Source organism: Palaemon carinicauda, chromosome 23 (genome assembly GCF_036898095.1).
Source record: "Palaemon carinicauda isolate YSFRI2023 chromosome 23, ASM3689809v2, whole genome shotgun sequence".
In the NCBI taxonomy this organism is placed as follows: domain Eukaryota; kingdom Metazoa; phylum Arthropoda; class Malacostraca; order Decapoda; family Palaemonidae; genus Palaemon; species Palaemon carinicauda.
The window spans coordinates 7,701,257-7,726,973 of record NC_090747.1 but is presented as its reverse complement, the minus strand read 5'-3'; the positions used below and the strand labels follow the sequence as shown (position 1 = coordinate 7,726,973).

Genomic DNA, 25,717 nt, shown 5'->3' with positions numbered 1-25,717 from the left:
CTTGCTGCGAACGTTGCAAAAAAGCACTTCCCCACTTCGGAGTGTCCTTCTGTAAAGAGAAGGAAATTTCCATGAGTATCAAGTGAACTATGTATCACTGGATATGCATAGTATAGCATAACCAATTCAGAAAGGAAAGACACACACTTGTGTTTCCCTCACAACCCATTTGTTGCAGCCTTCCAGATAAAAAAAATCAAATGGTTCCTCTCTTCTGGGACAACCAATGCAAAGTTTCCAGAGGAAACAGGTGGAGCTCACAACTAAGCAATGATTTTAAAATCCTGGATAATAGACAGGAAAGAACTCACTTTCCTATCTGTAGGGGCAACAGCAAAGGGATGTGCGAGGAAAAACACATAGTGTTAGAAGACACAGTGCTGTACCAAAACCCTGGCCATAGTTTTTTTTCCTTACTGTAATGTTATACTGAAGAATACTAGTACAGTATAGGGGGATGCCGTAGCCGGCCGGCACACACCATAACTAGCTTTTAAAGTATACTACTTAACAGCTATAAGGCGGCAGCACTCTGGTTCAAATGCATGTGCCGGTCGGCAGCAACTGCGGCCGGCAACAGCCAATGTCGGCTGGCTGGCAACTACACAAGGTAGTACCCAGCTGCCGGCCACACTCTTGGTGACCGGCAGACAAGGGCTGACATAAGCCGGCCGGCAAAGGTACAAGACCGATGCCAGCCGGGCAGCAAAAGAACCAGAGAACTACACCTGCCCGGCCTGCCGGCCTATGAGGCCGGCAGCCGGGTCGGGTACAGCACTAGAAGAAAAATAGAATGGATGCCGGGATAAGAGTGTACACAACCTCCAAGCCCGGCAACCGAAAGAGTGCATATAAGGAAGGGGAGGAAACGAAACTCAGGCTTCCTGACCAATGCCGTCTGGCTCTACAGGCAGGCATAGATGAGGGACCAAGAGAGGTCCGGGGGGCAGCACTCGAAAACATAAGACCCTTGCCGGCCGGCAGCTCTGCCAGCCGGCAAGGGGCTGAGTCAATTCCACATCCTAACCTATACTAGGTCCAGATGTAGAATGACGTACAGTACAGTAATGGCTAGGCCATTACGGAGAAAGAGTGGGAAGGGAACAAGAGGGGTCCTACCAACCTTGCTTTAAGTGACAGATCACCTGCAGCCAAGAAACTTATCTTAGCCTAAGGGAGATCTAAGGGGGAAGGCCAGCAATACTTGCCAGCTCCCAGAGCACCAAAGCAAGGAAGGTGTTTGCTACTCCCAGGGAAAGAAACTTATCCTCCCCCGAGAACAGCAACCAAGGACTAGTCTGGTAGATCACAAAAGAAGGAATCATATCCACAGAAACCTTCGGTAGTAACCTAAGGGGGCCTAAGCTCCCTTTGTCTGTGTCAGGCCAGCGAGGGGGACTCCTGCCCCCAAGCCAGACAACACAGACTCAGACTAAAAAACTCTGTTGTTCTGTCCCTCTTGAACCATACTACAGGAAACAGGAAGGTACAGTAACACCCCAGTATAGTTTTATCGAAAATAAATTCGGAAAAAAAAAACCACTTAGGGATAAGCCCAAGGCTTTAAACAGAGGGGAAAGGGATTGCATACCCTTCTCCGAAGAAAAGAAAGCAACCGGGGAGTATGATAAAGTATACTAAGGCTCCATAAGCAACTAGCCTAGGCACCAAGAGAATCGATTACCTAAATCACCGAAACTCACTCGTATACTGTCTTGGAAATATACCACACAGTCTTAAATGTATAAAATATAGCCTAAAGCTTCAATAAAAATTTTTATTACACTCGGGAAAAAACAAAATCATGCATGAAGTACTAGGACCAAACGACTAGGCTACATGGCCTAGCGTAGGCCAGAATGGCGAATACTTTGCCAAAATAATACTAAGCACGAAGGGGAAATCCTATGTAATGCTAAATAACTAAAATTTATTTAAAGCAAAACAACCAGGGAATGTCGCTCTGACTAACTAGATTTATACCTAGCGAGCGACAGCGTCCAGGACGCCTCTGGTAGGCTACGGCTCTTGTATCAAAGATTAATCCGATTAATCACTCAAAATTTTACCAAGAGCCTACATTTATACATAAAAGACATTATACTCCACTTATCAGAGGCCGACGGAAGACGGAAAAGAAAAAAAAAGCCATGAAAAAGTAGAATAAATCCAAGATTTGCGAGGGAAAAACAGGAAAAAAACCCCGAGTTGTTAAGCTACGCAAAAAAGGAATACAGATGGAGCTAGGATTGGCGCCAGGGCCTGCATACGAATCGGAGGATAGGGAAGCCTTGGGAGCGGCTCCCCTTTTTCTTTCCCGAATTCGTTTCTTGCCAATCCCTCCTACGAGACGAAATCTCTGTCCAGGATGCAGATTGCCATGTGGTCGTGTCAAGAATACGTCCTCTGATATGTCGCGATATCCCTTTCACGAGGGGATACTCGCTCCAGGAGTTAGAATTCTGGTACCTTAAGGTAAATTCTCTGGAATATCGCCGTAGTTGTAACATACCCTAGGAAGCTACCCTATAGAAAGTTCCATCAGGACGACATGGCTTGATAACAAAAATATATATATATATATATATATATCTATATCTATATATATATATATATATATATATATATATATCTATGTATATATATATATATATATATATACACGGAGAGAGAGAGAGAGAGAGAGAGAGAGAGAGAGAGAGAGAAAGTGTACTAATATTTTCCTCGCTATCATATCCTCTATATCATTACATGGCAATTTGGTTTCTAGTAGGATCTTCGATGGTGTAAGATTGAAAATACATTAGACCTGATCTTTACATTTATATGTTTAGAACCATTCAGATTCACTGAGCATCTACTTCTCTTTGCCGACTGCATTTATCCTGATAAAGGTAATGTTTCAATTAAAAAAGATTCTGCAATCTGGATTGATATGATATCTGGTTCTTTTTACTTGCACTTATCATGGCTAAAATAGGATATAGATCAACATATTCATGATTACCTGCTGGAAGAAATGAAAATATTAGAACATAAGAAAGGAAGGAAAATACTAAATTTTCTAAATCTATATAGAGCACGGAAGGCAGTTGCCCATTTGAAAAAATATATACAAGATACATAAAAAAGTTTTATGATATATATATATATATATATATATATATCACAAGCACACGTGATTTCAATCAATGTAAATATCACCCACGAAAGGCATTTAATTAATGCCGAATTCTATCTTGGGAATATATATCCACTTGGAATTCATTTTATGGTAACAGCTTCTGGCCGGGCGGAGATTCGAACCCTAACCTATGTGCTGTCTCTATAGACTTGTCTGACGCTTATTCGCACGTTCCAATTAATCGTCACCTCTCCTCCTACCTACACTTCAAGTTACATGGAAAACTTTACGCCTTCAGAACCATGCCTTTCTGGCTAAACACAGCCCCAAGGATTTTCACGAAGCTTGCGAATGCAGCCGTCCATCAATTACGCCTAAAGGGGGTCCAAGTAGTAGCCTTCTTGGACAACTGGCTGGTGTGGGCAGCATCCAGGACAGAATGCATGCAATCTTCCAAGATAGTGATCCAGTTCCTGGAACATCTGGGATTCAAGATCAACATCAAAAAGTCTCGACTTTCTCCAGCTCTAAAATTTCAGTGGTTGGGAATCCACTGGAATTTGGAGTCACATCGATTTTCCATTTCTGGTAGGTAGAGGAAAGAAATAGCAGGATCACTCAAGAGAATATTGAAATCCAAACGGATATCAAGACGCGAACAGGAGAGAGTGTTGGGCTCTCTACAGTCTGCTTCAATAACAGATCCAGTGCTAAGAGCACAGCTTAAGGATGCAACAGGAGTCTGGAGAAAATACGCATCAAACGCGCGAAGAGATCTAATAAGACCACTACCGACTCGACTGCGAACGCTTCTCAAGCTATGGTCCAATGCCAAGCAATTGAAGAAATCAATACTTCTTCATCCTCCTCCCCCGTCAGTATCTATCCAAACAGACGCTTCAAAGGAAGGCTGGGGAGGTCACTCTTATCAGATGAGAGTCCAAGGAGCTTGGTCCAATCTTTTGAGTCATTTCACATCAACTTTTTGGAAGCCATGGCAGTACTTCCGATACTAAAGAACGTTTCTCCTCACCACTCGACCCACATAAGACTGGTTCTAGACAGCGAGGTGATAGTGATATGCCTGAATCGACAAGGGTCGAGGTCACCTCAAATCAACCAAGTCATGTTGGCCATATTCCGTTTGGCGGAAAGGAAGAAGTGGCACCTGTCAGCAGTTCACATTCAAGGGTTCCGCAATGTAACAGCGGACGCTCTATCCAGGTTTACACCGATAGAGTCAAAAGGGTCCTTTTACGCATGATCGTTCTCCTTCATCTCAAGTCAAGTCCCAGAGCTGCAGATAGACTTCTTTGCGACGGAAGACAACAAGAAAATAGATCGTTACCTGTCCCCATATGAGGATCCGCTAGCAGAGGCAATGGACGCTATGTCCCTGGACTGGAAAAGATGGTCACGTATTTATCTGTTCCCTCCGCACAACCTCCTTTTGAAGGTTCTCGATAACCTGAGATCCCTCAAAGGGAAAGCAGCAATAGTGGCCCACAAGTGGCCAAATAGCGTGTGGTTCCCTCTGGCAATGGAACTAAGACTAAAATTTGTACCGCTACCGGATCCATCCCTGTCTCAGCGAGTACAGAAGTCAACTGTCTTCACTTCATCACAGAAAACACGGAACCTATTTCTCATGATTTTCTCTCCTTAACGATGAGAAAAAGATTCGGTGTTAAAAGTCAGTTTGGACTTTTGGAGGAAACCAGAAGACATTATGAGGCTTCAGGGAAGAAAAAGATATCCCTTGTCAAGGCGAAGAAACCAAAAGAAATCTCGACAGATTCCTATTTATCATTTTTCATTCCCCTTCATGAGCAAGGTTTAGCAGCCAACACAATTCTATTGTTCAAGTGTGCCTTGACAAGACAGATACCATATGCTTTACAAGTTGACCTTTCTAACGACGTTCTTAATGATCTACAAAGGCCCATGCTAGGCTTAGCCCTTCAGCGCCTCCAAGACCCTTTGCATGGTCAGTAGATAAGATTCTTCATTGTGTATAAATAATTAACAATGAGGAAAGCGCTTAGAAGGCCTTGAATTTTAAGCCATATTTCTGCTTGTACTCGCTTTGGGGGCCAGAGTTAGTGAAATAGTGGCTCTCTCTAGAGAGGAAGGCCACGTCCAATTCTTGGAGGGAGAACTGAATCTATTCCCAGACCCAACGTTTCTTACCAAGAACAAGCTACCCACCAATAGGTGGGGTCCCTAGAGAATCTGCCCTCTGAAGGAAGATGCATTTCAATGTCCAGTGGAGTGCCTAAGGTCTATCTTCATAGAACTTCAAACTTTATGGGAGGACAGCTGTTCAGAAGAGAAACCCTGGGTTCAAAGTTATCTATAACTAAGGGCGAAACTCACCAGTGTTATTCGCAGAACGGATCCAGACAGTACACCCGTTAGTCATAATCCGAGGAAATTTGACTCTTCCATAAAATTTCTTTAATTATATGGACTTTGAACATCCTTGTTTGTACACCGGCTGGTAGTCATCCAAGGTGTTCTTTACGCACTATACGAAGCTAGTGAAGCAACTTAAGAGGTCTGTGGTAGCAGCAAGTAGAATTCTTCAACCTTCTGTTTTAAATTTGCGAGGAACAGTATAATTAATTTGGGACGATTAATTAAGAAGGTGCGTGTGTAGTCACTGTATGTTACTACACACTGAGCGATAGGCCACGAAAGTGTCCTTACAAACTGTTCCATTGACGTCGGTGAACTGTACCATAATACGGACACTTGTGCCAAGTGTTTTTTTTAAGCTAGTGTAAATAAACAGTATACTGTACAGACTATATCATTATTATTAATAATTCAATTGAAGTGGCAAATCTGTTTCCTAGTGGACGAAACAATATTTTCTTTTGACTGTTTTTCTTTATGCTTTGATGCATATCATCCACATTTTATAAATTTTATAAATGTTGATCTGATATGTACGTTTATTAAATTTTAATAAAGTAGTTCATAGTGAACCCTGCGTCTCATTCACCCACACTCATTTTATTAGAAATGTACTGAGCATTAAGATTAAAATATGGATATTTTCATCATGGTATGTCTTTTAAGACTGTTCCCTGATTCAAGCGAAAGTCCACTCACTCTAAAGGGTTGACGTGGTACCCTAACGGGATAGTGGCAAAGAGGCAAAATATGTTCCTATGCGGATACAACCATTATCCAATAGTTTATAAGATTAGTCACATTGGGGAATGTGTCACAAATTCATACTGACATTGTTGACTCTTATACAAACTTTGCTTTTTATTGTATAGGGCGAGACCACTATACAAGCTTGTCATTCCGTCTTCCATAATCATTATGTACTCCTCGAGACTTTTATGAGCAATGGTACGAAGATATTGGATTTTATTTGCAGGGTCATACTGTTCTAGCAATTTTCTTAAACGCTGATTGGCGTCCCTGTTTTTTCTTTATTTTCTTTTTTGGAGGTTACGCTGTCTCCACGATTGAGATGTGCAATTCTTGTTTCACTGAGAGCCTCTTAACGTTTTAAAGCAGTTATAAGTTACCAAATATTAGGATGCACATTTATCACGGAGGTTCTTAGTGCATTATAGAATCCTTCAACATAGTTATTGGTAGGTGGCGCACCATTTTCAGTGCGTTCATGAACATTCCATAAGCGAATAGGGAAGACTGGCTCGACTCTTCGCCTTTTGTTGGCCACGACCTTTCCCTTCTCCAATTTATTATGTTTCAAAATATGAAACAAGCTCTAGGGGAAAATCGTCGTCATCAATTAATTCCTCGAAGCCACCAATAACATCTTCAATGGGAAGGAAAACAAGTGCGGATAAACATCTCACTTTTAAACTAAAATCATCATCTTGGTGATATTGCTGTTCAAAACCTATTGTTACAACTTGTTTGTAAACATTTTGTGAGAGGTAAAATATGCAACAAGTAACATCTGAACTAGGAAATATATCTAATAAACTATTGATGGCCACTTTTTCAAAATCCATCATCACAGTGGCTGGTTCGGAATTATGCAAAAGTTCTTTTATAGTAGTAAAGTCTATTGTAAGTATCTTGTGTCTTATTTGGTAGCAAGACGAACATTCTCGGAACACTAATGTCGTTGTCTTGAATATGTTAAGTGTACAGTTGATAATAAATAATTTTGTTGTCACCATCACCAACATAGGTGTGTACACGGGGTTTACACAACCTATTTTCCCACTGCCAATATTGCTTGGAACCATCCTTATTAGTTTTTTGTTTATCATATATATAGTTTACATCATCCACTAATTTCTTTCTATTTTAGTTGAAGCAATTAGACGAGGCATGGGTGATACAATATATATATATATATATATATATATATATATATATATATATATATATATATATATATATATATATATATATATATATATATATCTGCAAATGCAGCAGCCGTAGTTAGCAGTAGACTGAGAATGATATATTCATACATTTTCAGGTTCCAATCAATGTTTATATAGTTAAAAAGAATATTTAGACAACCAATTACAAGACAGTGTGGCAATTATTCAAACAACCAAATACAAGAACTTCATGGCAATTATTTAAACAACCAATTACAAAAACAGTATAGCAATCATTTAAAAAACCACTTGCAAGAACAGTATGTCACTTAAAATAAACTCCAATATATTTGCCTACGCACATATATATAGTGGTATCGAAATGACCGGTAACGAAAAATCCTAGTCACAAAATGTCCAGTAGTGAAATGTCCGGTATCAAAATGTCCGGTATCGAAATGTCCAGTATCAAACTATCCGGTCACCAACACTAACATAGTTCATGCTTAGATGAAATGATGTATGAAGGTAACATCATAGGTCTCTAGGTCTAGACGGACAAGGAAATACTTTTTTTGAGAGTATGGCACTGATTGAGAATCCACAGATACAGTAAAGCTCTGGTGAACTTCCATCAGGACGACATGGCCTGAGCCCAGAAAACGGATTTTGAGCGAAGCGAAAAATCTATTTTTGGGTGAGGTAGCCATGTCGTCCTGATGGACCTGCCCTTCCTTTTATTGTAAAAGGGATTATTGACCCCTCCCTATAAATACAGTATCTGTAGCACCTCATATATCGCTACAAGGAATAAAGATGGTGCTACCGCCTTCATCAGATACACACTGGAAATGGAATAGGAGAGATGCCTTATGAGCGGCTCTCTTTTCATTCTCGTTTCAGATTCTTGTCACTGTAACCCCTCGAAGCGTTAATACGGTTCGGGGTGAAGATAGCTATGTGACGTGTCAAGAATACGTCCTCTGTGAGATTATTTAGGGATATTCCCTCCAGGAGTTAGAATTCTGGATACCTTACGGTAAAATTCTCTGGCAATATCACTGTAGTCAAATATACCCTAGAAAGCTACCTATTAGGAACTTCCATCAGGATGTTGAAAAATAACACTAAAGTTATTTTTTTTGTTTTCTGTTTCTTTTTATAATATGGTAATTTGGTAAGTTTGTAAATGATTGTTTTATTTCAACATGCATTTTTAGTATTTAAATAATTTTGATTTACATTAAATGATGACAATTCCTTAATAACCTGTCAAAACTTAAGATGATTTGGGTCGTTGAAGAGACTTGCTGCTCGTTATACATTTCTTACAGAAAGGAGAAGTGGACGGCTTTTCATGAAAATAAAAGTTAGTTCTTAGCCATCTTCACCAGTGACAACATTGGATTTGCTTGCCTCTTTATCGTCATGGTGAAAAAATAAGTGATCTGTACCATGGATCCGCATCTTACGTTGCCTTCTTCTTGGAAGCCTCATCAACAGCCAACACAGCAATTGTGATTTGTTTCATTTACAAACAGCATACACGGACAGTATGGGTTGTGAGGTACGTCATCATTTTAAAGGTCATTTAAAATTTGTGATTTATAATCCATAGTTTATTCGATAATGAAACTCCCTTGCTTTACTTTTTAGCCCCTACAAATAAATATACCCTTGGATAATATTTATATAATTTACAATTTTATGGGATTGCCATATTATACTTTCCCAGTCATTGTTAAGAGATTCATTTTATACTTGGTTACTTTGTGCTGGTTAGATAATTTAAGTGTTGAATTTTATTTTGGTATTCTCTCATGTTGCCATTTTTACGTTAATTAATAGTTTGTTTACATTCGTTGCTTTACTACTTAGGTGGTTATTCGTTCGGCTTTACTGTATATTTGGCTCGTTGTATACCAGTGATATACTTAATACGCAAAGTGGACCATTGCCTTTAGGTAATTATTATTTTGCTAATTTTAAGTGAAATCCATTATTGATACAATACATATATTTGAATGGCATTCCTGTGTTTGAATAATTTATTAGCGATTTCGATAGTTTAAGTTACCATTTGAAGTGTAACTAATATTTGGTATTTTATACTTATCTAGGGGTTCTTGAGAATGGTAATTGGAAGTTGGAGATGCTTGACCATCCCTTTGACCTCTATTTAAAGCGATCATCTTCGACAGCAGTAACAACAGCATTGTTTTAATTTGACCAGCAAAACATGAAACCATTTTATTAATTCTTGTTCAATTTCTTAGTTGTTCATAATATTATGAATGTTTCATTAAAATAAGAAAATTACGCTTTGTATTAATTTTCCAATTACGTTGTAAAGTTTTTCAAGATGGCGCCCAACGTGGGGCTTTAGTAAGGTGCTGTTTTTGCTGTCTGGTTAGCTTCCTGGTTGGGGTTTCGTTTGATTGTGGGTCCATGGTCTAATTTTTAAATTTTATTGAAATGAGTGTAGAATTAAAGACTCGTAAATATATTCGTGGCCAAGTAACGCGGTTGTTTAATGAACATGATAAATTCAAGGGTATGAGTAAAACTGAGTTGAAGGCTGTTCAAATTAAACTAGTATCGTACAGTGATCAGTTGAACAGTCTTAATACTGTAATCCATAAGTCTTTGTATGGAGACGGGACAAATGAAGCGGAGTTCTTATTAGAATTGCAGTCTTGTGATGATTACTCAGATAAATTGAATACCTGTTTTGCAGTTTTACAATTGATGGATTCTAAGCCTGAGGCCAAGGATTCTGAGACCGCAAGAAGTCTCTTAAAGAGTCCTGTAGTTCCACTTCCGGTTTACGCTAGCACCGAAAGTGAAAATGTTGAAAAATTTCTTGTTGAGTTTGAATCAGCTATTGCCATATATTCTTATACTGAGAGGGATAAATTATTACTTCTCAAGCAACAGGTATCAGGCAGAGCTTCAATTTTGCTCAAGAATCTTGAAATTTCAAAGCAGACTTATACTGATGCTAAGAAATTGCTTAAAGAAGCACTGGCTTCTCGTTCGCTGCAGAAATTCAATGTAATTAAGCAATTAAGTGAAATGAAGCTTGAGTACGGTACTGATCCTTTTTCCTATATTGGAAAAATTACAAATGTAACTGAAACTTTTTCTACATTGGAAATCAAAGTAGATGATATTTTGCAGTATTTCATTTGGCAAGGAATGAATGAGACCTTTAAAGCTTAGCTTGTAAATGTGACTAATCATGTGCGTCCATCACTTGAGGAGATAAAGGAAAAATTCTTTGAAGCATCTGAACGTTATATGGACGTCACAAGGAAGTTTAATGAAAGGAGGAGACAAGGAGGAAAATCTTCTACATCACTTGCAGTTAATGTTAAATATGAGAATAATGAAACTAACAGAATTAGTACTGCTGATGCCGCTTTTCCGAGGAAAAGGTGCACTCTTTGCCAGGAAAACCATGCGACACATAAGTGTATAAAATATAAAGAACCAGAGCATAAGCTGAGTCGCTTAGAAGAACTTAATGGTTACAAGAAATGTGCTAACATTGGACATACCACTGACAAATGCAAATTTAAATTCTTTAAGAAATGCTATTTTTGTAAGGGTTGGCATTTTTCATTTTTGTGTGATCAAGGTGAAAAATCTCATGATGAAAAACTACAAGTGAATGCGAGAGGTAGCGAGGAAGTAAAAGCAGGTAATTCAAAACGCAGGAAAACCTCAAGTGATGTAATGATTATAACTAAGGCTTTGCATACCACTGATGGCGCCTCTGTTTTGCCAACTTTTACCTGTGAAATGTTGAATGGAGCCCTTGTTAGAGGTTTGAAGGACTGTGGCTGTCAGACCAGTTTTGTAACTGAAAAACTTGCAAGTGATAATAGGTTGAAAGTGTTAGAAGATAATGTCTTTTTAACAGTCAATGGTTTTAATTCAAGTAAGAAGTATAAGTCCAAGATAGTTGAATTAAAGTGCAACTTTGATGATAAGGCTTGTGTAATACATGCATTGTGTGTACCAAGCATAGATATAAATTTGTCATTGCCAGGAATTTCAGAAGTGGCCAGGGCCTTTGCCAAAAAAGGCTTCAAATTAGCTGATAAATATTTGACTGATGGTTGTGATAAAATAAAGGATATTGACTTGATACTCGGTACAAATGATGCCCATTCTTTATCAGATTTTTCAGTAAAATTTGGCAATGATCACCCATCTGTTTATTTGGGATCAGCTGCAGGAGTGATGTTAATGGGTAATGTCAAGATTATGCAACAGAATCTACCTTATCTTTCAAAGGATTTTTCTTGTTCTTGGTGTTCAGAGCACTCTCGCTCGGTTGCCGATTATGAGGAAACATGTGAGTTAAATGGAAACAAGTCCCCTGTATTTGATGTCATAGATGAATGCTGCAAGTATATTGGATTTGGAAGTTCTATGGGTGAGCCAAGTGGCTTAAGTTTGAAATGCAAGGTGGAGGTTCAAGCTAACTTCGCTATTTTAAATGAAAAAGGTATGATTGAAGAATCAGAGCTGAGACGTGCAACTCAGGAGATGCTGTGGTCTGTGTATGAGAAATCTATTTGTGAACCAGACCATGAAGATGGAAACTTGATGTCAGATTGTAATGCAAATTTGATTAAGTTTACCCTTGATAACGCAAGAAGAAACGAGGAAGGAAGGCTAGAGATGCCTCTTCTATGGAATGAAAAGAGCTGTCATTTGCTTGGACGGATTTTCAACCTTGCAAAGGCTGTATTGAGATCCAACACGAGAAAATTACAAAGGAACAAGGCAAATTTGGAACTTAAGAATGGAAATCTTAAAGAGCAAGAAAAACTTGGAATAATTGAAAGAATACCAAATCTAGAAAGGTACATGGATGAGCATCCTGAGTGCAGTTTTTTAGCACACATTGGAGTTTTTAGACTGGATCAGGAAACAACAAAATGCAGAGTTGTTTTCCTGTCCAATGTTTGTGAACCTAGCAGGTCCAGTGTGATGACAGTCAATCATAATCAGGCTATGTATGCTGGCCCATCACTCAATCAGAAGATAACGTCTGCAATGCTTCATTTGAGATTCGGATCTAAATTACTGATCTTCGATATTAAAAAAGCATTCAATCAAATAGCACTCGGTGAGCTTGATCAACAGAAGTTACTCTTTTTGTGGTATAAGAATGTTAAGAAAGGGGATTTCTCTATAATTGCCTACAAAAATGTTCGCCTTCCTTTTGGACTTCGATGCAGTCCTACAATTTTGATGTTGGCTCTTTTCAAAAATTTAGTACTGGATAGCAAGAATGATAAACCTAGACTAAGAAATGCAAAATGGATAATGTATCAGCTCTTCTATATGGATAATGGTGGATTTACTTGTGAATCATCTGAAACCTTAAATTGGATATATGAGATTTTACAGGGTATTTTTGGTCCTTACAAATTTGAACTACAGCAGATGTTTTCTAATGATTTTACACCACAAGATAAAATTGATGGAGAAAATATGCAATCGGATGTTGGATGCAAGAAATCTGAGATGGAGGTGAAATTACTTGGGATGATCTGGAATCGAGGGAGTGATACAATTTCAACCAGGAAATTGTGCCTTGATGAAAAGGCTAATAAAAAGAGGGAAATTTTGCGATCCATTGCATCTAATTATGATGTTTTCAACATAAATGGTCCTCTTCTTAACAGAGCTAGACTTTTTATGCAGGATTTACAATGTGAGAGAACGCTTGGATGGGATACACAACTTAGAGACTTTCAACAAAAGGAATGGAAAAATATTGCAAACCAGGTAAATTCTGCTCCTATTTTTGAGCTTCAGAGATGTGTTGGTGAAAGGAGAGATGAATATAAACTTGAGGCATATGTTGATGCTAGCAAAAGAGTTTATGGAGTTGTTGTATATTTATGCAATATAAGAAGTGGTGAAAGAAGCTTTGTATTAGTGAAAAACAGACTCATTGGATCCAAATTGCATGAAAAGTACATTCCTTCACTCAAATTACAGGCTATATGTTTGGGTACAGAGGTTTTGTTGGATACATATAATGAACTGAGTGGCACACAGTGCCTGGTGCCCAACAAAATAGTTGACTTGGGGCTATTCTCAGATAGTTTTGTTGCCCTGTCGTGGCTTAAGTCATTTTCTCATAGATTTGATAAAATGCAGAAAAGGTCAGTGTCCGTAATGAACAAACTGAATCATATAATAAAGCTATGTGAGGGGAGAAGTGTTGGATTCTCCTTCGTGAGTGGAATAGACAACCCAGCTGACAAAATTACACGATTTCTGTCATTCAAAAGCTTAATGAAGTTTAACTATCATAAGGGTCCCAATATACGTGATCTCGTTCAAGCTAGTAGAAGTGACATTTTAGGTTTCAAGGTACCAATGGTCGAGAATTTAGAAACCATTGAGGCATATAGTGCTTCGACCAGTATAAAAGAAAGCCAAACTGTAAAACTAGAGCACTTAATACCTCTAGATAGATATTCAAATATGAATAAGTTGATATCTATACATGCGAAAGTTCTGGAATGCTGGGATCGATGGAAAGGGTTTATAAAAAAGTCACATGGCTTTGATAAGAAGGACCTCCGCACTAAGGCTTTGACTCAAGTAATCTCTAGGGAACAACAAATACATTTTCCAGATGTTATTGACTATTTAAGTAGTAACTCTAAAACCAAGATAGCTATGCCTAATTTGATATCACAGTTGAATTTGTATCCAGACACTCATAATTTAATAAGAGTGAATTGTAAATTTAATGAAAAGCGCAGTGTAATCAACTAAACTTATCCTATTCTTTTATCAAGAGAGAGTACTCTAACAAAACTTATTATATTGGATGAACATTTGCATTTGAAACATGCTGGTTGCTATGCCCTTTTGACAGAATTACGTAGAAAATTCTGGATACCAAAATTTTTCTCTACAGTTAAAAGGATTCTGAAGGAATGTGTTGTATGCCGGAGATATAACCAAAGACCTGTCAAACTTAATCAATCAGCCTATAGGGAATTTCGATTGAGTCCATCTGATAAACCTTTTGGTAATGTATACGTTGATTATTGTGGTCCATTTTATGTGAGACAAGGGAAAGATAAAGTCAAGGTTTGGATCCTTGTTATTTCATGTATGTTCACACGAGCAGTTAATCTTAAGATCTGTATGGGTATGACAGTTGAAGAGTTTTTGCGTGCTTTGTCACTACATTCTTTTGAATATGGAGTTCCTCAGTTTATAGTAAGTGATTTGGGTACGCAAATAGTGGCAGGAGCCAATATTGTTCAGAATTTCCTGAAGGATGCCGAGACTGTTCAGTATTTAAATGATAATGATGTTGAGAAAGTTCATTTTCAACAGTACTATAAGGGTTTCAGTCAGCTTGGAGGATTGGTTGAGAGCGTAGTCAAAATGACCAAGCATATGGTACGGAAGTCAATCAGAAATAATGTCATTGAATTTAGGGATTTTGAATATCTTGTTTGTCATGCTGTACGTTTGATCAATAGAAGGCCTATTGCATTCAAAGAAGCATTAAGAGATTGTTCTAATAATGTATCAACCCCTATAACACCAGAGGAACTTATTCATGGATATTCATTGGTGTGTCTGAATATTATTCCTGCATCACAAGCTGACCCTGATTTTGATGAGGATTTTCAGGTTGACATTGATGTTGTACATAAAATTAAAACATCTTATGAGAAGCTGAAACAAATTAGAACTAACTTGCTGGAAATCTATCATTGGGAATTCATGAACACTTTAATTAAACAAGCTACTGATAAGAAGGATAGATATACTCCTGTAAACCATAAACAAATCGGTATCGGCGATATTGTGCTGATTAAGGATGATGGATATTAACCTGTTAATTATCCTATGGGAATTGTCAAAGAACTTTTCAAGAATATCAACGGAGAGGTAACTGCTGCAGAAGTTCTGGAGGGTAAAACCAATGAAATAACTAAAAGGCATGTTACTTCTTTAATACCACTCTTGAGGAAGGAGTCTGATGAGGATGCTGTAGCATCAGATGATGATGATGAGGATGCTGTAGCATCGAAAGAAGAGATTCTAGGCATGGACGTTTCTAGAAAACGTCCACTGAGAAAAGCTGCTGAGATATCACAGCAAAAATTCAAAACCATTCTAAACGATGATATTTCAGACTAATTATATTTTTTTCTTTATTTGATAAAATTTACATAATTCTTATGTAAAATTTGATTTCTTCCCCGGGAGTGTTGAAAAATAACACTAAAGTTATTTTTTTGTTTCCTGTTTCTTTTTATAATATGGTAATTTGGTAAGTTTGTAAATGATTGTTTTATTTCAACATGCATTTTTAGTATTTAAATAATTTTTGTTTACATAAAATGATGACAATTCCTTAATAACCTGTTAAAACTTAAGATGGTTTGGGTCGTTGAAGAGACTTGCTGCTCGTTATACATTTCTTACAGAAAGGAGAAGTGGACGGCTTTTCATGAAAATACAAGTTAGTTCTTAGCCATCTTCACCAGTAACAACATTGGATTTGCTGGCCTCTTTATCGTCATGGTGAAAAAATAAGTGATCTGTACCATGGATCCGCATCTTACGTTGCCTTCTTCTTGGAAGCCTCATCAACAGCCAACACAGCAATTGTGATTTGTTTCATTTACAAACAGCATACACGGACAGTATGGGTTGTGAGGTACGTCATCATTTTAAAGGTCATTTAAAATTTGTGATTTATAATCCATAGTTCATTCGATAATGAAACTCCCTTGCTTTGCTTTTTAGCCCCTACAAATAAATATACCCTTGGATAATATTTATATAATTTACAATTTTATGGGATTGCCATATTATACTTTCCCAGTCATTGTTAAGAGATTCATTTTATACTTGGTTACTTTGTGCTGGTTAGATAATTTAAGTGTTGAATTTTATTTTGGTATTCTCTCATGTTGCCATTTTTACGTTAATTAATAGTTTGTTTACATTCGTTGCTTTACTACTTAGGTGGTTATTCGTTCGGCTTTACTGTATATTTGGCTCGTTGTATACCAGTGATATACTTAATACGCAAAGTGGACCATTGCCTTTAGGTAATTATTATTTTGCTAATTTTAAGTGAAATCCATTATTGATACAATACATATATTTGAATGGCATTCCTGTGTTTGAATAATTTATTAGCGATTTCGATAGTTTAAGTTACCATTTGAAGTGTAACTAATATTTGGTATTTTATACTTATCTAGGGGTTCTTGAGAATGGTAATTGGAAGTTGGAGATGCTTGACCATCCCTTTGACCTCTATTTAAAGCGATCATCTTCGACAGCAGTAACAACAGCATTGTTTTAATTTGACCAGCAAAACATGAAACCATTTTATTAATTCTTGTTCAATTTCTTAGTTGTTCATAATATTATGAATGTTTCATTAAAATAAGAAAATTACGCTTTGTATTAATTTTCCAATTACGTTGTAAAGTTTTTCAAGATGGCGCCCAACGTGGGGCTTTAGTAAGGTGCTGTTTTTGCTGTCTGGTTAGCTTCCTGGTTGGGGTTTCGTTTGATTGTGGGTCCATGGTCTAATTTTTAAATTTTATTGAAATGAGTGTAGAATTAAAGACTCGTAAATATATTCGTGGCCAAGTAACGCGGTTGTTTAATGAACATGATAAATTCAAGGGTATGAGTAAAACTGAGTTGAAGGCTGTTCAAATTAAACTAGTATCGTACAGTGATCAGTTGAACAGTCTTAATACTGTAATCCATAAGTCTTTGTATGGAGACGGGACAAATGAAGCGGAGTTCTTATTAGAATTGCAGTCTTGTGATGATTACTCAGATAAATTAAATACCTGTTTTGCAGTTTTACAATTGATGGATTCTAAGCCTGAGGCCAAGGATTCTGAGACCGCAAGAAGTCTCTTAAAGAGTCCTGTAGTTCCACTTCCGGTTTACGCTAGCACCGAAAGTGAAAATGTTGAAAAATTTCTTGTTGAGTTTGAATCAGCTATTGCCATATATTCTTATACTGAGAGGGATAAATTATTACTTCTCAAGCAACAGGTATCAGGCAGAGCTTCAATTTTGCTCAAGAATCTTGAAATTTCAAAGCAGACTTATACTGATGCTAAGAAATTGCTTAAAGAAGCACTGGCTTCTCGTTCGCTGCAGAAATTCAATGTAATTAAGCAATTAAGTGAAATGAAGCTTGAGTACGGTACTGATCCTTTTTCCTATATTGGAAAAATTACAAATGTAACTGAAACTTTTTCTACATTGGAAATCAAAGTAGATGATATTTTGCAGTATTTCATTTGGCAAGGAATGAATGAGACCTTTAAAGCTTAGCTTGTAAATGTGACTAATCATGTGCGTCCATCACTTGAGGAGATAAAGGAAAAATTCTTTGAAGCATCTGAACGTTATATGGACGTCACAAGGAAGTTTAATGAAAGGAGGAGACAAGGAGGAAAATCTTCTACATCACTTGCAGTTAATGTTAAATATGAGAATAATGAAACTAACAGAATTAGTACTGCTGATGCCGCTTTTCCGAGGAAAAGGTGCACTCTTTGCCAGGAAAACCATGCGACACATAAGTGTATAAAATATAAAGAACCAGAGCATAAGCTGAGTCGCTTAGAAGAACTTAATGGTTACAAGAAATGTGCTAACATTGGACATACCAATGACAAAAGCAAATTTAAATTCTTTAAGAAATGCTATTTTTGTAAGGGTTGGCATTTTTCATTTTTGTGTGATCAAGGTGAAAAATCTCATGATGAAAAACTACAAGTGAATGCGAGAGGTAGCGAGGAAGTAAAAGCAGGTAATTCAAAACGCAGGAAAACCTCAAGTGATGTAATGATTATAACTAAGGCTTTGCATACCACTGATGGCGCCTCTGTTTTGCCAACTTTTACCTGTGAAATGTTGAATGGAGCCCTTGTTAGAGGTTTGAAGGACTGTGGCTGTCAGACCAGTTTTGTAACTGAAAAACTTGCAAGTGATAATAGGTTGAAAGTGTTAGAAGATAATGTCTTTTTAACAGTCAATGGTTTTAATTCAAGTAAGAAGTATAAGTCCAAGATAGTTGAATTAAAGTGCAACTTTGATGATAAGGCTTGTGTAATACATGCATTGTGTGTACCAAGCATAGATATAAATTTGTCATTGCCAGGAATTTCAGAAGTGGCCAGGGCCTTTGCCAAAAAAGGCTTCAAATTAGCTGATAAATATTTGACTGATGGTTGTGATAAAATAAAGGATATTGACTTGATACTCGGTACAAATGATGCCCATTCTTTATCAGATTTTTCAGTAAAATTTGGCAATGATCACCCATCTGTTTATTTGGGATCAGCTGCAGGAGTGATGTTAATGGGTAATGTCAAGATTATGCAACAGAATCTACCTTATCTTTCAAAGGATTTTTCTTGTTCTTGGTGTTCAGAGCACTCTCGCTCGGTTGCCGATTATGAGGAAACATGTGAGTTAAATGGAAACAAGTCCCCTGTATTTGATGTCATAGATGAATGCTGCAAGTATATTGGATTTGGAAGTTCTATGGGTGAGCCAAGTGGCTTAAGTTTGGAATGCAAGGTGGAGGTTCAAGCTAACTTCGCTATTTTAAATGAAAAAGGTATGATTGAAGAATCAGAGCTGAGACGTGCAACTCAGGAGATGCTGTGGTCTGTGTATGAGAAATCTATTTGTGAACCAGACCATGAAGATGGAAACTTGATGTCAGATTGTAATGCAAATTTGATTAAGTTTACCCTTGATAACGCAAGAAGAAACGAGGAAGGAAGGCTAGAGATGCCTCTTCTATGGAATGAAAAGAGCTGTCATTTGCTTGGACGGATTTTCAACCTTGCAAAGGCTGTATTGAGATCCAACACGAGAAAATTACAAAGGAACAAGGCAAATTTGGAACTTAAGAATGGAAATCTTAAAGAGCAAGAAAAACTTGGAATAATTGAAAGAATACCAAATCTAGAAAGGTACATGGATGAGCATCCTGAGTGCAGTTTTTTAGCACACATTGGAGTTTTTAGACTGGATCAGGAAACAACAAAATGCAGAGTTGTTTTCCTGTCCAATGTTTGTGAACCTAGCAGGTCCAGTGTGATGACAGTCAATCATAATCAGGCTATGTATGCTGGCCCATCACTCAATCAGAAGATAACGTCTGCAATGCTTCATTTGAGATTCGGATCTAAATTACTGATCTTCGATATTAAAAAAGCATTCAATCAAATAGCACTCGGTGAGCTTGATCAACAGAAGTTACTCTTTTTGTGGTATAAGAATGTTAAGAAAGGGGATTTCTCTATAATTGCCTACAAAAATGTTCGCCTTCCTTTTGGACTTCGATGCAGTCCTACAATTTTGATGTTGGCTCTTTTCAAAAATTTAGTACTGGATAGCAAGAATGATAAACCTAGACTAAGAAATGCAAAATGGATAATGTATCAGCTCTTCTATATGGATAATGGTGGATTTACTTGTGAATCATCTGAAACCTTAAATTGGATATATGAGATTTTACAGGGTATTTTTGGTCCTTACAAATTTGAACTACAGCAGATGTTTTCTAATGATTTTACACCACAAGATAAAATTGATGGAGAAAATATGCAATCGGATGTTGGATGCAAGAAATCTGAGATGGAGGTGAAATTACTTGGGATGATCTGGAATCGAGGGAGTGATACAATTTCAACCAGGAAATTGTGCCTTGATGAAAAGGCTAATAAAAAGAGGGAAATTTTGCGATCCATTGCATCTAATTATGATGTTTTCAACATAAATGGTCCTCTTCTTAACAGAGCTAGACTTTTTATGCAGGATTTACAATGTGAGAGAACGCTTGGATGGGATACACAACTTAGAGACTTTCAACAAAAGGAATGGAAAAATATTGCAAACCAGGTAAATTCTGCTCCTATTTTTGAGCTTCAGAGATGTGTTGGTGAAAGGAGAGATGAATATAAACTTGAGGCATATGTTGATGCTAGCAAAAGAGTTTATGGAGTTGTTGTATATTTATGCAATATAAGAAGTGGTGAAAGAAGCTTTGTATTAGTGAAAAACAGACTCATTGGATCCAAATTGCATGAAAAGTACATTCCTTCACTCAAATTACAGGCTATATGTTTGGGTACAGAGGTTTTGTTGGATACATATAATGAACTGAGTGGCACACAGTGCCTGGTGCCCAACAAAATAGTTGACTTGGGGCTATTCTCAGATAGTTTTGTTGCCCTGTCGTGGCTTAAGTCATTTTCTCATAGATTTGATAAAATGCAGAAAAGGTCAGTGTCCGTAATGAACAAACTGAATCATATAATAAAGCTATGTGAGGGGAGAAGTGTTGGATTCTCCTTCGTGAGTGGAATAGACAACCCAGCTGACAAAATTACACGATTTCTGTCATTCAAAAGCTTAATGAAGTTTAACTATCATAAGGGTCCCAATATACGTGATCTCGTTCAAGCTAGTAGAAGTGACATTTTAGGTTTCAAGGTACCAATGGTCGAGAATTTAGAAACCATTGAGGCATATAGTGCTTCGACCAGTATAAAAGAAAGCCAAACTGTAAAACTAGAGCACTTAATACCTCTAGATAGATATTCAAATATGAATAAGTTGATATCTATACATGCGAAAGTTCTGGAATGCTGGGATCGATGGAAAGGGTTTATAAAAAAGTCACATGGCTTTGATAAGAAGGACCTCCGCACTAAGGCTTTGACTCAAGTAATCTCTAGGGAACAACAAATACATTTTCCAGATGTTATTGACTATTTAAGTAGTAACTCTAAAACCAAGATAGCTATGCCTAATTTGATATCACAGTTGAATTTGTATCCAGACACTCATAATTTAATAAGAGTGAATTGTAAATTTAATGAAAAGCGCAGTGTAATCAACTAAACTTATCCTATTCTTTTATCAAGAGAGAGTACTCTAACAAAACTTATTATATTGGATGAACATTTGCATTTGAAACATGCTGGTTGCTATGCCCTTTTGACAGAATTACGTAGAAAATTCTGGATACCAAAATTTTTCTCTACAGTTAAAAGGATTCTGAAGGAATGTGTTGTATGCCGGAGATATAACCAAAGACCTGTCAAACTTAATCAATCAGCCTATAGGGAATTTCGATTGAGTCCATCTGATAAACCTTTTGGTAATGTATACGTTGATTATTGTGGTCCATTTTATGTGAGACAAGGGAAAGATAAAGTCAAGGTTTGGATCCTTGTTATTTCATGTATGTTCACACGAGCAGTTAATCTTAAGATCTGTATGGGTATGACAGTTGAAGAGTTTTTGCGTGCTTTGTCACTACATTCTTTTGAATATGGAGTTCCTCAGTTTATAGTAAGTGATTTGGGTACGCAAATAGTGGCAGGAGCCAATATTGTTCAGAATTTCCTGAAGGATGCCGAGACTGTTCAGTATTTAAATGATAATGATGTTGAGAAAGTTCATTTTCAACAGTACTATAAGGGTTTCAGTCAGCTTGGAGGATTGGTTGAGAGCGTAGTCAAAATGACCAAGCATATGGTACGGAAGTCAATCAGAAATAATGTCATTGAATTTAGGGATTTTGAATATCTTGTTTGTCATGCTGTACGTTTGATCAATAGAAGGCCTATTGCATTCAAAGAAGCATTAAGAGATTGTTCTAATAATGTATCAACCCCTATAACACCAGAGGAACTTATTCATGGATATTCATTGGTGTGTCTGAATATTATTCCTGCATCACAAGCTGACCCTGATTTTGATGAGGATTTTCAGGTTGACATTGATGTTGTACATAAAATTAAAACATCTTATGAGAAGCTGAAACAAATTAGAACTAACTTGCTGGAAATCTATCATTGGGAATTCATGAACACTTTAATTAAACAAGCTACTGATAAGAAGGATAGATATACTCCTGTAAACCATAAACAAATCGGTATCGGCGATATTGTGCTGATTAAGGATGATGGATATTAACCTGTTAATTATCCTATGGGAATTGTCAAAGAACTTTTCAAGAATATCAACGGAGAGGTAACTGCTGCAGAAGTTCTGGAGGGTAAAACCAATGAAATAACTAAAAGGCATGTTACTTCTTTAATACCACTCTTGAGGAAGGAGTCTGATGAGGATGCTGTAGCATCAGATGATGATGATGAGGATGCTGTAGCATCGAAAGAAGAGATTCTAGGCATGGACGTTTCTAGAAAACGTCCACTGAGAAAAGCTGCTGAGATATCACAGCAAAAATTCAAAACCATTCTAAACGATGATATTTCAGACTAATTATATTTTTTTCTTTATTTGATAAAATTTACATAATTCTTATGTAAAATTTGATTTCTTCCCCGGGAGTGTTGAAAAATAACACTAAAGTTATTTTTTTGTTTCCTGTTTCTTTTTATAATATGGTAATTTGGTAAGTTTGTAAATGATTGTTTTATTTCAACATGCATTTTTAGTATTTAAATAATTTTTGTTTACATAAAATGATGACAATTCCTTAATAACCTGTTAAAACTTAAGATGGTTTGGGTCGTTGAAGAGACTTGCTGCTCGTTATACATTTCTTACAGAAAGGAGAAGTGGACGGCTTTTCATGAAAATACAAGTTAGTTCTTAGCCATCTTCACCAGTAACAACATTGGATTTGCTGGCCTCTTTATCGTCATGGTGAAAAAATAAGTGATCTGTACCATGGATCCGCATCTTACGTTGCCTTCTTCTTGGAAGCCTCATCAACAGCCAACACAGCAATTGTGATTTGTTTCATTTACAAACAGCATACACGGACAGTATGGGTTGTGAGGTACGTCATCATTTTAAAGGTCATTTAAAATTTGTGATTTATAATCCATAGTTCATTCGATAATGAAACTCCCTTGCTTTGCTTTTTAGCCCCTACAAATAAATATACCCTTGGATAATATTTATATAATTTACAATTTTATGGGATTGCCATATTATACTTTCCCAGTCATTGTTAAGAGATTCATTTTATACTTGGTTACTTTGTGCTGGTTAGATAATTTAAGTGTTGAATTTTATTTTGGTATTCTCTCATGTTGCCATTTTTACGTTAATTAATAGTTTGTTTACATTCGTTGCTTTACTACTTAGGTGGTTATTCGTTCGGCTTTACTGTATATTTGGCTCGTTGTATACCAGTGATATACTTAATACGCAAAGTGGACCATTGCCTTTAGGTAATTATTATTTTGCTAATTTTAAGTGAAATCCATTATTGATACAATACATATATTTGAATGGCATTCCTGTGTTTGAATAATTTATTAGCGATTTCGATAGTTTAAGTTACCATTTGAAGTGTAACTAATATTTGGTATTTTATACTTATCTAGGGGTTCTTGAGAATGGTAATTGGAAGTTGGAGATGCTTGACCATCCCTTTGACCTCTATTTAAAGCGATCATCTTCGACAGCAGTAACAACAGCATTGTTTTAATTTGACCAGCAAAACATGAAACCATTTTATTAATTCTTGTTCAATTTCTTAGTTGTTCATAATTTTATGAATGTTTCATTAAAATAAGAAACTTACGCTTTGTATTAATTTTCCAATTACGTTGTAAAGTTTTTCAAGACAGGACGACATGGCTACCTCACCCAAAAATCCGTGATATATATATATATATATATATATATATATATACATATATACATATATACATATATATATATATATATATATATATATATATATATATATATATACATACTGTATATCCTAAGTGGAGATTCTTTATTGTGATGAAAGTTTTTGCGTATCACCATGATCAGCAGAGCTATACTATTAAAGTCTTTCCTTACCAGGCTGTGAGTGATCAAACCAGTATCTCCTAGTAAAATCGAGATATGAATAATACAACCCTCTTTTGATCTCCAGTTTGCAGCTGCCGTTGATCAACTGCCCAAGGTTGGCAAGTAGTTACATCCTACTGGAATAGAACAGGTCACTTTAAGAAACTCTGTCTAGGGAAGAAGGTGTCGCTCTATTAATAGAAGACCTTATAGAAATATATTGGGATTCAATAGGAATCAGGGTAATTAGAAGAGCTGGGGACTCTCAATCGAGTTAATAGAGGGCCAAATATTCAGCTTCAGAGAGCATGAAAAGAACAAAGAAAATTGATAAAAATATTGCATGTAACAGAAAAGATATTTACAACGGCAAGCGACTGGCAACATTTATTCCAGGGTTTTACCGATTTCTTTACGACAATTTTTTAAACAGTGTAGGTAAATTCGGAGTAGGATGAAGGAATGACAGAGACATGCTTATAGAATTGGTAAAAAAAAAGGAATTAAAACACCTTTAAAAGAATAAATAAAGAAAATGAACACGGAGGAGCCCAAATGGAGACACGAAAAACCAAAGTAATTTTATTCACATTGGAAAAGTTACTTTAGTTAAATATGTCAAGCACCATTGAATGGTGAGACATAAAATTTGTCAATATTTTCGGAGAGATAGGGAAAAACCAGTTTCAAGCAGAAAAAGAAACTCCCGTAAGATTCTATAGATATGATAATTTTAGTTTAGCAATATGATTTAGGAACTCCCAGATAAATGATGAAATGGAAGTAAACAATGAAGGCACGAACAGCTTTTTTTCCAAAATCTGTATTAGATGATCTACGGTCCATCGGCGTAGAAGATCAAGACTTCGAATGCCTAAAAGACTACATAGTTGGTAGAAATTACTGTGTACAAATTGGAAATTCTTATTCATCATATGAACCCTTAAACAGAGGGGTACCCCTGGGAAGTGTACTTGGCCCAATCTTATTCCGCATCTATACTATTGGTCTATCGAAAATGCTACAGAGGCAAGGCGTGAAATTTATACTATTTGCTGACGACACAATTTAACTTTTCCATAAATTATATACATGACACTACCGAAACTATAAACCGAATCCTTGATACGGTTAGAGAATGGATGACATTTAAACAAATAAAATTAAATGAGAACAAAACTGAATTCATGGTGGTGCCAAGAGAAACAGCGTGAGAAACTTAGGTGATATTCAAATGAACATAAATAATGACTCGGTGCCGATATCTAGTAAAGTTCGATATCTAGGTTTATTTCTTGACTGTAACCTGTCTCTAAATATCCAAATAAATAATGTAATAAAGACTGCTGGTTATCATCTAAGAAAT

The 25,717-nt window shown here is 36.7% G+C and overlaps 2 protein-coding genes and 2 long non-coding RNA genes across 4 annotated transcripts; all 4 read left to right on the top strand.

Annotated features, from left to right (window-relative positions):
* Window positions 1-10,755: 10,755 nt before the first annotated feature.
* On the top strand, window positions 10,756-15,348 carry LOC137617407 (uncharacterized). Its single transcript, XM_068347437.1, has 2 exons — window positions 10,756-13,909; window positions 14,414-15,348. The coding sequence occupies exons 1-2, from the start codon at window positions 10,756-10,758 to the stop codon at window positions 15,346-15,348; spliced, it is 4,089 nt and encodes a 1,362-aa protein (XP_068203538.1).
* A 665-nt stretch (window positions 15,349-16,013) lies between these two features.
* LOC137616905 (uncharacterized) lies at window positions 16,014-17,415 on the top strand. The gene is made up of 3 exons (XR_011039513.1): window positions 16,014-16,180; window positions 16,492-16,577; window positions 16,734-17,415. It is a non-coding gene; the product is annotated as an uncharacterized lncRNA (long non-coding RNA).
* A 498-nt stretch (window positions 17,416-17,913) lies between these two features.
* Window positions 17,914-22,506, top strand: LOC137617406 (uncharacterized). The gene is made up of 2 exons (XM_068347436.1): window positions 17,914-21,067; window positions 21,572-22,506. The coding sequence occupies exons 1-2, from the start codon at window positions 17,914-17,916 to the stop codon at window positions 22,504-22,506; spliced, it is 4,089 nt and encodes a 1,362-aa protein (XP_068203537.1).
* A 665-nt stretch (window positions 22,507-23,171) lies between these two features.
* On the top strand, window positions 23,172-24,001 carry LOC137616904 (uncharacterized). Its single transcript, XR_011039512.1, has 3 exons — window positions 23,172-23,338; window positions 23,650-23,735; window positions 23,892-24,001. It is a non-coding gene; the product is annotated as an uncharacterized lncRNA (long non-coding RNA).
* The last annotated feature ends 1,716 nt before the right edge of the window (window positions 24,002-25,717 follow it).

Coding starts and splice junctions, on each gene's coding strand:
- LOC137617407 (XM_068347437.1), top strand. CDS start 10,756: ATGGACGTCACAAGGAAGTTTAATGAAAGGAGGAGACAAGGAGGAAAA. Junction 13,910..14,413: donor GGCATATAGTGCTTCGACCA/GTATAAAAGAAA, acceptor TTTTCTCTACAG/TTAAAAGGATTCTGAAGGAA.
- LOC137617406 (XM_068347436.1), top strand. CDS start 17,914: ATGGACGTCACAAGGAAGTTTAATGAAAGGAGGAGACAAGGAGGAAAA. Junction 21,068..21,571: donor GGCATATAGTGCTTCGACCA/GTATAAAAGAAA, acceptor TTTTCTCTACAG/TTAAAAGGATTCTGAAGGAA.